This window comes from Myxocyprinus asiaticus, chromosome 23 (assembly GCF_019703515.2).
Source record: "Myxocyprinus asiaticus isolate MX2 ecotype Aquarium Trade chromosome 23, UBuf_Myxa_2, whole genome shotgun sequence".
Lineage (NCBI taxonomy): Eukaryota > Metazoa > Chordata > Actinopteri > Cypriniformes > Catostomidae > Myxocyprinus > Myxocyprinus asiaticus.
This window is the reverse complement of record NC_059366.1, coordinates 34987612-35001211: the sequence shown is the minus strand read 5'-3', so window position 1 is coordinate 35001211 and position 13600 is coordinate 34987612. Positions and strand designations below refer to the sequence as shown.

Below are 13600 nucleotides of genomic sequence, written 5' to 3'. Positions count from 1 at the left end.
TTTTCACTGAACATTTTTTTTTCCCACCGTCCGGTTCTTCGCCCCGTCGCACGCACAGACGGGCTCTCCGCTTCTATCAGTCCGCATCAGTTCGGTATTGTACTCCCGCATTAAATAAAATCAAAATAAACTGTCCTAGAGGGTAACTTAACTCTCGCTCATGGTGCTGTACTGTACTTCCCCGCCCTGTGCTGCTGTTTATCTGTCTGAAAAGCCTCATCCTCTAGAGGCCAAAAGTGCGCAAGGGATGGATGTTCTATAAAGAAGGTATGAGCAATCACAAAACATAATGTAAACAAATGCTACAATTTACTTAATAATAATATCTCAGTATGTTAAATAACCATAATGTTAATAAAGACTTTATTATTACAACTGTAATACAATAATACATATACAGAAAAATCACTTTTAGTGTTTGAATCAATCATACAGTTTCTCTCAATAAACACTGTGTGAAATGTTATTTTTTGCCTTATTTTATTCAGTTGGCCTGTAGGAGTTGAGAACAGTTTGCTGAATCTTATTCCATATCTGGATAATTGCTGCAATATCACAGAGGATAATTATATTATATTAGTTAAAAATTATGTTAGTTTTAAAAATTATATTATATTAAAATTATATTAGTTTTGTACAGTATTTTAACTTAATAGCCAAAATACTTGGACATACGTGAATGAGAATAAACCTGAAATAGGAATGTGTTTCAGTCACAATGCACGTTATGTAGTTTAGAGACAATTTAGAGACATTTAGAATATTACAAATGGCTATTTCTATTTAAATAAATGTTGTATTCTTAATATTTTCTGTTTGTTCAAGAATCCTCTTGCAGCAATGCTGGTATTTAGAAGCTGCTAGTTTAGGATCTGTGAGGAGTCTGTTTCTCAAACTAGAGACTGTGATTTACTTGTCTTTTTGTTGTGAATATCCACTTCCCTCTCTTTCCTGGTTAGATATTCTTTTTTCAAAACCGTAATGCATGCCTTCATCTCTCTAAAACAATAGACTTTAGGAGAAAATAGAATTTCAGGAGAAATGTGTTACTTTTTGCCTATTTTTAAAACCAGAATTTGACTTGCAAGTGTAAAGCAACTTGTAAGAACTCAATACCTCAGCAAATGGGGGGAATAAATCACTGTATTATGATTTCCGCATGGTAGCACAACCATTTTCAGTTCTAATAATAAGAACATTTTCTTGAGTATGAAATAAGCACTTTAGAATGCTTTTGTAAGGAATAGGTGACACAGTATATGCTTGCCATCATGGGTAAAGAAAACATTTAAAAAATACCACTTAAAACAATTATTTTAAACTTAATAATAATTAGCAATTAATGATTTTGGCAGTATTTTTGACCAATTTAATGCATCCTTGGTGAAAGAAAGCATCAATTTCTTTCAAGAACAAAAATGTCTTTGTGTTCTAAAAATGGAAGGGTATATACTATATATAATATAATTTTCATAAAGCAATTTGTAACATACTTACTTGAGTCGTTTTTTGGCAAACTACTTATTTACTTTTACTGGAGTCATAATATTTCTCAGTACTTCTACTTGTACTCAAGTGAATTATTTCTTCAGTAGCAGTACTTTTACTTAAAGAGCACCAGTTATGGTTTTTAAATGTGCCTAATTTTGTTTTAAAGGTCTCATACAATAGATTTACATGCATCCAGGTCAAAAAACACTTTAATTTGCTCATAATTTAAATTGCAGCATTACCTTTTTTTCCCAGTGTCAAAAACGACTCGTTCAATGATCCGTTCTAAAGGATTCATTCTAAACTCCTCCTTTCAGACAGCCTACTCTGCTCTGATTGGTCAGATGTCCCAGTCTGTTGTGATTGGTCTACCGCTTAGTGTAGTGTTTGAGGGCGGGTCAAAGCTGTTCACGAGCAGCCAATGAAGACCAGAGGTGGGTTTTTTGTTACGTAGGTTAGTACAGGAAGTAAGTCTGGAATTACTAACGACTCGTTTCAGGTGTTCAGAATCGGTTCTTTCTTTTGGGAGTCAATAACTCCATTTGTCGTGCACTTTGCTTTTTGAAACTTTTTTACATTCACAAACAGCTATATAACACACTGCATGACAGCTAATATTTGAAAAACCATAATAGGTGCCCTTTAAGTAAAAAAATCAGTACTCTTTCCACCACTGGCAGTTATTTATTTATTTGGCAACTAAAAGTGTGTGGTTTTGTGAACTCTGACCTGTTTTTCTTTGAGGTTTTGGGCCTTGTTTAGTCAACTCAGCATTTAGTGGAGACGTAGGCATCAGAGGAGAGCTGAAAATAGTGAATATAAAGGGGTAAAATTGACAGGAAATCAAGTGAGGGGGGAAATGACATAAATACTATTCCAATACTGGAAATGATAAAATACAGCATTTTCCATAGTGCATCCAAGCAGCACTGTCGGGATCCTGTCACCTTGGTCAGTCATTTTTATTGGTTGGTGACTGGATCCTGACATCCATGTTCTGTGTTTAGTTTACCATGTGCTCTCCTGTCTCATGTTTTGGCCCTGCCTCCTTGTTACCTTGTTATTAGTTTATTTGCCTCACCTGCCTTCCCTCGTTACCCTCCTCATTTCCTTCCCTATTTAATCTCGTGTTTTCTGTTCTGTGCCAGTTTGCTGTCATAGGTACATGTGGATGTTTCGGTCTGTTATGGAACTGTGTTTTCCCCCTACGGGGTAGTTTCTGTTTGTTTTGCGATTATTAAAGCCCATCTTTACCCTGCACTTGAGTCCTCGCCTCTCTAACCCATATCGTGACAGAACGAACTGGTCAAAAGAGGATGGGCATCTTTTTTTCCATCTCCCACCACCGAGTATTCCATCTGGCTTAGTATGGCCCAGCTCATCCACCTCCACAAGGTCATCAGGATAAGGCTGACGTGAGGGACCTTGCTTTCAAAGTTCTTATCGCAGTAGACGAGCTGGACTATACTGAGTCTGACCTTAAACTTGTTTTTAACACCTGCCTCAATCAGCCTCTTAGCCAGTGGGAGATGGAGAAGCTGGGGCATCTGGAGTTTTGGGACTTTGTTTACCACATTGTCCATCGCAGGGAGTCCGAACTCCCATTCCAAGAGGAGCTCCTCCTGGTAGACTATCCTACCCTCCCACCTTTGGCTAGCCAGATACCCAGCCCTCTGATGACCCGTTCACAAAGACAGAGGAGGAAGAACCTTACTGCCTCTTTTCTCGTAGCTAATAGTCAGGAGTCGGAGGAGCCTGCTGCATTATGCAAAATTAATATCACTGCATTAGATAACAACATATCAAACCAACTTTATATCTATTGTTTTTTCATTTGAAACCTAACAATTTTCATTTTTTTACATTTTTGCTTAAGTTGTGTTTGTGCTATATTTCTTAAATACCACTTGGTTTCATATTTTATTATAGACTGCAAAGACATTCAAACTTTTATGTGTGGTTTATTTCCCACATACTTTTTGGGGTCACTTTATGTCTACTGATGGTAATTCTTGCTAAAACCAAAAGCAACCAGTAAATTATTCTCAGTTGGTGCTCAAAGCGATACCCTGTCTTATCCAAGTCTTCTTAAAAAATACCATCTGATCCAGTGGACTTAGAGCCATAAGTTTTATGTTTGCCCCAAAGGGGTTGAAGTTTTGTTACCTGGGCACCACTGAAAGTTGATCTGCCTCATAGAAGTTCTTAACCAGACTAATGCAGAGATCATCCAGCCCAGCACTATTAACCTCGAAAAGGACGACTGAGGGCTCAAACAGAGTGGTCACCAAACACCACATCTAGTCAGAAAGTGTGTGAGAGAGAGAGAAAGGCTTAGGCTATTCCATATATTGTGCTATACCACATTATTGTGGCTTGCACAGAAGCCCAATTTCCTCCCAGACTGCAACCCGCAGCCCAACCTTGTAACAGCTTTACACTTCAAATAATCATGGCTTTTTAAAACCATGAACTGCTAATTGCAGGCCTGTAAAAATACCAAAGGTGCTATACATGTGAGCTCTAGTCTAGTTTTCAAGGTTGACTATAGGAATAAATAATTAAAAGTAGCAAGTAGGAGCTTCTATGAAGGACACCTTACATTATTCTGATATCTCTAATATGGAAAGCAGTATACACATCTATCAAAAGTATGCAATTGCTATCTAGGTTTGGAAATTTGATAAAACACCTACTATAAACAGGTAAAGACACAGAAAACAGTATTTTAAGAATAAACAATACACAGAAATCTTAAAAGTCAACATTCTTTTAAAGACATGCAAAATTTAGACCAGTACTTACATTGCCACCATGTCCTTTAGAAATGGCCCATGACCCTGCCATTGAGACACTCAAACTTTGGTCACCTGTTGGGGGTAAATTAGTAGGAGTTGATGTATCAGTTTTGGTATCAAATTAATCGCAACCTCTGATGTACCTAGATGTCCCTCTCAGCAGATTCTTAGGGCAGGGGTGTTAAGGAAGAGATGCTCAATCCAGCTCCTGGACATTCTACAGGGATAGTCCACCCCAGAATGAAACTTCTATCATAATTTCCTCATTCTCATATCATTCTAAACCAATTTGACTTTATTTCTTCTGTGGAACAATGAAAAGTGGATGAGGACCAGCAGCTCTCAAGCACCCCCCCCAAAAAAAAGCATCAGAAAAGTTGTCAAATTGAATTGTGCACTACATTCCAAGTCTTCTGAAGCCATATAATAATTCTGTGTGACAAACAGACTGAAATTTAAGTCATTATTCAATGAAAATCTTTCTTGAAAGTGATGGTTACCATTAACTTTCCTTGTATAAAAAAGTAGCAAGTAACTAGGACATTCTGCTATAAATAACTCCTTTTGTGTTACAGGGAAGAAAACAGTCAAATAGGTTGCAATGATGTGAGGGTTATTGATGACAGAAATGCAATTTTTGGGGAAACTATTTCTTCAGACTTATTCTATAGATTTGGTTATTCATTATTAGGTTATTAGGAGACACTATCATGTGATTTTTTTTTTATTAATATGCTGCATGTTTTGACTCATTCTCCAATTTGCTGGTGTTAATCTTCAAGCCAAAACTGCTTGTGAACTTAATTTTGGTTTGGAATAAACACAAGCACAGAAGGGGAATCAATATATTTATAAACTAGACTATCAGACTTACTGTAAGTGAATGCTTGTGATGTTTTTTCTTAGACTTAAAACTGCTCAAATGCACAAACACTTCCCCAGTGCCCACCCTGCTAAAAAAAATGCAGCTTAACCAGCATGCAGTTCCCATGCTGGTCTAGGCTGGTTTATGCTGGTTAGTGCTGGTTTGGTGTTGATCTAGCTGGTGAAACTGGTTAACCATCATGTTTTTTCTTAAAAATCTGGTTAAGCTAGTTTAAAAGCTTGGTAGGGACACCAGCACATCAGCATGCCTTGCTGGGGGACCAGCCCCCAGAACACAACATAAACTGGTGACTAGCAATGCTGGTCTTTTCAGCATGGCATAAACATGGGCATTTCTGGCCCAATGTGGACATTCATACATGGAACCACACAAGAAGACAAAAACCTTTGAATGGAAGAATCATGAGAAGATCCGAGGAATCCAGGTCAAGCAGGTACAGCCCGTCAGAACTGCCAATCCATACACAACTTCCTCTATGGAAAAAGTACAAAGAAGAGATAGTTTACCAAAAAACACTATTACAAAGTAACTAATGCCTGATTAACGCTACTGAGTATAATAGTTCTCTTTCTAACATCCATTCGATATCTCACTATGGGATGTTGCTTCAGGTGCATTTAATCTAGAAGCGCCAATGACACCACGTCTTGTCAGTTGACAGACCAATAACAGCAGTGATAAGGGAGCCCCGTCTCCCTCTTATAAGTCAGTGTCACAGATCCCTTCATTCTCATTCTCTTCCCTGTGAAGATCTTTGGAAGCCATCCTTAGCTTGGCTTGCAGTGGAGTGGTCGTTAAACTGTTCTTTAGACGAGCCGTTCAGGTATGTCTCAGAATGCTGTTATTCTTCTGTGAGGATATTTACTGTCAGGGTAAATATTTATACAAAAACACTGCAGCCACAGCTTTCCGTTCTTGGCTGACAGAAGTGGAACCTGACACAGTCTTCTGCTGTTGTAGCCCATTCACCTCAAGGGTCAACGTGTTGTGCATTCTGAGATGCTATTCTGCTCACTACAATTGCACAGAGGGGTTATCTGAGTTACTGTAGTCTTTCTGCCATTTTCCATTGACTTCTCTCATAAACAAGGCATTTCCATCTGCAGAACTGCAGCTCACTGGATGTTTTTTGTTTTTGGCACCATTCTGAGTAAACTCTAGAGACTGTTGTGTGTGAAAATCCCAGGAAATCAGCAGTTACAGAAACACTCAAACCAGCCCATCTGGCACCAACAATCATGCCACGGTCCAAATCACTAAGATCACATTTTTCCCCCATTCTGATGGTTGATGTGAACATTAACTGAAGCTCCTGACTGTATCTGCATGATTTTATGCATTTCACTTCTGCCACATGATTTACTGATTAGATAATCGCATGAATAAGTAGGTGCACAGATGTACCTAATAAAGTGGTCACTGAGTGTATGTACTGTATATATAAACTGTATAGCTCATACAAAAGAGTAACTTTCAAAAAAAAAATCCAAAACAGAAGTGTACTAAAAGATTTGAAAAATTGCCCAAGGATTTGATTTAAAAGAGCATTTTAGTCTTATTGCAGTGCAAATCATAGAGGCAGGGGTCAAAGGTCACCTCTCTTGTCCAATAAACCAGAGTTGTTGGGTTAACACCTTTCCAAATCACTGGGAGAATGTGAAGTATTCATGCGCAGTTACTAAACATGAGTGCAGACGGGAAGGGTTAAATACTGAGTCTGTAAAAGCATGCACTTGATTTCTTCCTTTAATTATAATAAAATTGAAGAGGTTTTGTTGAAAGTGATTGGCATTTATGCTTTGTAAAACAAAATTGTTTCGTGACTTCAACCTTGCCTCTCCCACTGAATACTTTTGGGATCTGCAGGACTTTGCAACATATGACATTACACATTCTATCAGCCATAAGGAGAAGGAAGGAAACAAGAGACTGAATTCCCTCAGAATTTTCACGGCATGTGAAAGCCTACTGGTTTTGTCCACACCATGAGCAGTCATATAAACAGTTATATATTGTCAAGGAACACAAGTACTGAAAGCCACAACCATGACACAACCAAGTCCATGTGGGTGAGCCCTACAGCTGCCTGAACTGGGACATGTAAAGTACATCTTTAGCAACCCTCTTACCATTGCAGTAATTGCTGTTTTGACAGCCTGAGACAATTAATGGGGGTATAATGACTCTTTAATTTGAGATTTCCTTTGATGACCACAAACAGTAAATACCCATGTTCTAATTAGTACAGCAATGAAGACATGTGTGTGATGTCATGACAACAGCACTGCTACAGAAACGACTGTCATCAAAAATATTGTTCATTTGTAAATACATCTTTGGCCACCTAAATATCTCCCAGTAATAATCATCTCAGCTGTTTCTCCTAGACAGCAATGAGATTAGATGAAGAGCAAGTGGAGACTTTTGGTTAGGTCTCCTGCTTCTCAGATTTTTCTCCAAAGAAAAAGACCCTTGTATGATCTCACATATCTGTCCTCTAGACTTTCATAAGAGACCTCAACAATGTTACACACTGTGATCAGTCTCAGATTGCCCAAGATATCTGCAATCAAAACTCTCTCTAAGATTTTAATATCTGGTTTATGCTATTCACATTCATTTGATAGCTCTGTATGTCACCAACTTTCTCATTTTGTTTCTAATTTTAGTTTTCCAAAGGAATTTTAAAGGAAACATCTGAGACTATGTTGATACGTAAAAGCAACATGACTCCATTAAGTCTCCTGAGCTATGAAAGAGCAACCTCTGAACAACAAATTTTATCTCTGGGAACAACCAAGAATAATAAAAAAATGGAAAACTACAAATAAGAATATTGTTATTAGTAAAATGCAACTTTATCGTGCCTGTCTTTAAAAAAATGTCACCTAAAAAAATCATCAGTTGTTCAACCAGCTAAGAGTGAACAAGAAACATAGGCCTATACCTCTGCTGCATGCAAGCATGGTTGCACTGCGGTCTTTGAGCCCAGATTATCAGAACTGGCTTTGCTGTCTCCACTGTTATTCTGTCATCATTAGGAGATGTTCCTAGAAAAACACACCAATGCAGCTTAGTGAGATCTTTTTCACTCAGTGAGGTAGGCACATAAAAAACAGTAGTCGTACACAGTCTAAACTGTGGTTTGTGGGTGTTTTCTTACCATCTTTTCCACTTTGAGGTTTGCTGTTGTTCCAGTGTATTTTCTGATTCTTCTGTTCAAGCTTAAGAAGGTCCAGTTTTGTCACCAAGCAACATTTGTGGTCAGCAGGGAGAGTGTAGCTCCAAAGCTTTAACCACAAAGAGATTCCATCATAAACAATGTCATAGGGGGTGTGTAGATTACACAAGAGAGACTTTGTGTGGGACTAACCTGACCATCACTTGACCCTGTGATGAGCTGTCGGTTTTGTTCCATGAAGAACAGACTAAGCAGTGGATACGCTACGGAACAAAAAGTTCAGCATCCTCAGCCCATATTCTCTACATTCATAGGCTATAATGGGTGAAGCAGTTCAATTTCAGTATAAATTTTGGTATAAGAAACTGTACACAAACCTGACAGCACAGCAGACTGAAAGAGCATATTCCCATTCTTCACATCCCATGCCTTATCAAAAAAAAATCTAATAAAAAATTATATTCACAATAAACATTTCTATTCAAAAGCAATGTCAGAGGTCCCACATTTAAACTATACAGGTCCTATTTTAAAAGCACTAAGCATGGCGCTATGCCATAAGTCATAAGCGCAATGTCAATGGGCATGGCCATGAAGTTTTGGTATTTTCGTGCAAGCATGCGCTAAGTTTGGGTTTGGCGAAATCATGCGTGCAACACACTAATGGGATGGGTGAAGTGCAATTTAATTTGGAGGTTCTTCTCCGGTTATTGCAGCATCTGCATCCTATTATGTAGTCCATTCCCTCAAGCACCAGCTAAATAAACAGACAACACATTCATAAAAAGTTGGTAGTGCAAATGGAATGTGTGCAATGATTTAGAAGAATCGAAATATGGACACGCTCCTTTTATATGGTTAAAAAAACGTTATTCTCGTCAGGATTAAGATGTACACTCCGTTAAATTATAGGGAATGAAAAGTAAGTATTTTTAGTTATTTTCATCTACTGACACACAAATCATGGCGAGTATTAACAGTGATTGGATCGGCACACACTTCAACTGGTCGATTTTGATTTTTAACAATTAATAAATAATAATAATTCTAAATTCAAATTACACTTCAAACGAAATGAAAATATAATCAAAATAATGAAATGGTAAAAAACAAAACAAAAAAGAATACATTTTATCCTCTCTAACTTCGTTCAGTGGTACCTTCTGCAGTGACTTAAAAATCACTCTATGACAACAGGCGGAAAAATACTAATACGTATTAGGTCATAAATACAATTGTAAATATAAACATAATAATAATAACTGAAAAATAAACCATGATAGTTTAACACAAATCTCACACATTTTTGTTTCATAAGATGGCTACAACTCTGATCGTCAGGGACATAATTTGATGTTCCACTATATTTCCAGAGTTTGGACATGAACTTTAATTCCACAAATGTAGGAACTGAATTAAAATTTTGCACTGAAAACAGACCTGCTTTTGAAAAGTCTTTCAAAAGTCTTTTTGTGCTTTGTGCCACATCATTAACATACAATACACCCACAGTTTGTGCGCATACATCCAGAGATGTGCAAAAACTCCCACCCATGCCCACTTGCGCTTTGCGCTGGCTTTAAAATTGCACTTAGAATTAGCACTCTCACCGAAATTAGATAAGATGTAGTGCACGGTTGTTGCGTGTAGCACTGCGCTTAAATAGAGCCCTCCATGTTTAGGAAAGTTACTGCCATGTTGTCCTTTTTTTGTGTCATATGCTTGTACCTTAAATGTACGGTCCTCTGAGATTGAAATGAGGACATTTAAGTCCCATGGACAGAACTCTGTGGCAGTTACAGGACCAAGGTGCCCTTTCAACAATCCAAGCACTTCCTCTCTCTACAAAAAAAAAAACCCACATACATATTATGGAATAGATAAATAGATTTCACATGAATCAATTAAATAAAAAAAAAACAGTTTCTCTTGGTTTAGTTCATTAATTCTTTGTCAGAAAACATAATTTGTTCACGTAATTTCAGCATGATGGAATAAACTGATTTTAAATGACCCAATTAAGTAGCCTCAAAGTGATTTTATGTGTCCCTAACATGACTAATTTCTTCAGTTTTGCCCAATATTTTTGTAACATTACTGACTTGTATTAGGTTATGCTAGTTTAGTTAATACATTAGCATCAAAAATACATAATTTAACATAATAAATACATAATAAAATACAGAAATAACTCGTAATTTCAAAATATTTGCTTTTCGCATCAAGTCCCATGCAAAGCATGCTGGGAACTTCAAATTCCCGGACAAGTTTCAGTTATGTGAACATAAAGTATTCATGTGGTCCCAACACAAATGGATTAAGTCAACTTTTTAAAAAAAATAAGTAGATTGAATGCAATAAAATGAAGTTGTGACAAAATGTTCAAGAATTTTGTTGCATACATTTTTTTTAACAAGCAGCAAATGTCAGTTTTGCACTGTTGTTGAACACTTGATTGGTTCACATTCATCCTACATATTTTATTCTGTCAAAGTCAACATTTTAGGAAATTACATTAGTTGAAAGCAAAGAAAACAAGTTTAGAAGAGAAACACAATTTTGTTGTTTAGATCACAAATAATATGATTTATTAAACAGGACAACCTGTGTTTTGTCATGTGGATGGATGGATAGATGGATGGTTGGACAGACGGGCGGACGGACGGACAGACAGACAGATGAAAGGTCATTTAACTCTAAGACACAAGACTGAGGGGCTTATACTGATTTTTTATTTTTACAGCTGGTTTAATATATTTTAACCTTATCTCTCATCTTAAAGGGCTGATCTAGATAACAGAATGTTCTATATGAATGATTTGTAGAGAAGAGATACAAGATTTGTGATGCACCTGGAGATGAGTAAAAAATGCATTTGTTTCCTTTTATTTGATGGGCATGTTTAGCAATTCACTGAACAAAAATGTTTTGTATATTATTTCATACCTCAGCATTCAATAGAAATACTCTGGAACCTGAGCATGCAGCCACTTTTGCATTCTGTGGACATAGTGACAGATGAACCACCCTTCCAAGCAGTGAGCCAATAATTCTACCTGAGGCAATTACACCTGGAACACAGATGTCATGTTTAAAAGAGAAAAATTAAGGAAAGCAGTCTTGAGACTTACATGTCTTTATATCAGGATGGGATAGAAAACAGAGTGAATGATTTTACTCTAGTTACCCTCTTTGATTTGTTTGTAGGAACGATCAATGTCCCAGACAATCACATAATCTTCTGAAGCACTACAAAGGATGAGACGATCTCTCACTTTCCCAAATACCATGGCAGAGACTTCATAATGGTGACCAGTGAGTTCCAATGGAGGCTGCCGGAAACATTAAAACCAGCATCTGTTACTTGCTTTATATATTAAATCCTAAATGTATAATAAAGGGTTATATCAAGTCTCGGTGGATATAAGTGCATCACTAATGACCTCCAGGTTGTTGGTGGTGTAAACCCTTATATTCTTGTCCTGCCATGGCACAGCACAGTGAGATGGGCAGCAGGCAAGCTGCAGGTGGGACACTGGCTTGTTGCAAGTTAAAGAGAACCTCTCAATCCAATACTGCACTGAGATCACATCAGCCATGGAGTCCCTGATAGTCCTCTGTAGGAACACACAATGATTTTTTCAAAGTAGGCTAACAGAGAAGCTTCGTTATTGCCTTCATCACTTACCTGATGTAGGCTGTAAATGTAGGCTGCTGTTCAAGCTTTAAGATTGTAATAATTTATGTGTATTGAAGAAATTAACTCAAGTTAGTCTATCCGTCCATTTCCGTTGTAATTCATTTATGGCATGTGATCCCCCAGTACTCGCGTCCTTGTTGCCTTGGAAACCGGACAGTTCGAGGACGGTAAGCCAGAAGGGACAATTGCCGTACTAGTTTGTACGATACTCCCTAATGATATCCAATTCTGTCAGTGTACATGTTGACAGGGCACGGTAGATTTGTTGAATTTTTTTTTTTTTCAGTCGAGTGGCATTAACACTTTCCCTTGCTTATTAGTATGGGATTTGGTTTATAAATATAATTTGCAATTTGGTTTAAAAATAGTCCTGTATATTATCCCATAGCAGACGTTGTACGTTTGTGCAAATGAAAATGCAAACGGTAATATGTAATTTGCAATTGCATTTGGATTATGTCACAATTTATGCGTCCAAAAATAGAAAACGCAACTGCAAATACAATTTCCAAAGTCCTATATATCCTCCCATATATTACATATATTTTACATATATTTATTACATATATTTGCAGTTCATGTAATGACAGACTGCGATCTGACATGACGAATTGATTTAACTTGGATACATATGCTTAGTGCAGAGTGCATCAGATCTGTTGCGTCTGATTTATTATTTGTTTAAACTGTCCCGACCAAAAATGTTAAAGAATGTGAAAGTGAAAGTTTACATTTATGGTTAAAAAAAAAAAAAAAAAAAAAAAAAAAAAATATATATATATATATATATATATATATATATATATATATATATATATATATATATATATATATATATACTTTATATAGATCTGATTCTCAACCACACTTCATCATATCGCTTCTGAAGATATGGATTTAACCAACAGAGTCTTATAGATTACTTTCATGTGGCCTTTATGTGATTTTTGGAGCTTCAGCGGTCTGGTCACCATTCACTTGCATTGTGAGGACCAAAAGAGCTGAGATATTCTTCTAAAATCTTTGTTTGTGTTCTGCAGAAGAAAGAAAGTCATACACATCTGGGATGGCATGAGGGTGAGAAAACGGTGAGAGAATTTTCGTTTTTGAGTGAACTATCCAATCAGCTTTTCCTAGAAAAAAAATACAGCTAATTGATCTTCTAGGCAACGATGCCCTCTGGTGGCAAACACTAGTCAAACGTCTATCACGAGGAACGAAGTCTTAATTGAGGAATTAAATAAAATAGTTTCATTATTTCAAGTAAAACGACATTAATAAAGTAAGAAAGAGTCGAAGATGAAACTGTTTAATCTGACGTGTCATTTGAAGAATTTATACTATAAAACATACAATTCTAGTACACATAGAATTGCCTGAAACGGCTCATCTTTCGATACAAATTTAGTTACTAATATATTTCAGTCTATGGTACTTTTAAATGACTTGTATCTACCAGACAAATAAGGGGCTGTTGCCAGCAGTATACTTTTCTCCTTGGCCAAACAAATCTCATGAAAGAAAGGAATATGATTTGTTGGTCC

The 13600-nt window shown here is 36.8% G+C and overlaps 1 protein-coding gene across 1 annotated transcript in view; it reads right to left on the bottom strand.

The window, feature by feature from the left end:
* Window positions 1–13600, bottom strand: part of LOC127414158 (WD repeat-containing protein 27-like) — a 90652-nt gene that overhangs the window by 72274 nt on the left and 4778 nt on the right. Inside the window, exons 2-13 of the mRNA XM_051651952.1 lie at window positions 11800–11973; window positions 11544–11688; window positions 11303–11427; window positions 10085–10198; window positions 8734–8785; window positions 8549–8619; window positions 8339–8465; window positions 8123–8225; window positions 5560–5648; window positions 4297–4361; window positions 3658–3791; window positions 2221–2294 (exon numbers count right to left, since the gene is read on the bottom strand). Coding sequence (XP_051507912.1) covers window positions 2221–2294; window positions 3658–3791; window positions 4297–4361; window positions 5560–5648; window positions 8123–8225; window positions 8339–8465; window positions 8549–8619; window positions 8734–8785; window positions 10085–10198; window positions 11303–11427; window positions 11544–11688; window positions 11800–11973 — 1273 coding nt within the window. The remainder of the gene's footprint in view (window positions 1–2220; window positions 2295–3657; window positions 3792–4296; window positions 4362–5559; window positions 5649–8122; window positions 8226–8338; window positions 8466–8548; window positions 8620–8733; window positions 8786–10084; window positions 10199–11302; window positions 11428–11543; window positions 11689–11799; window positions 11974–13600) is intronic.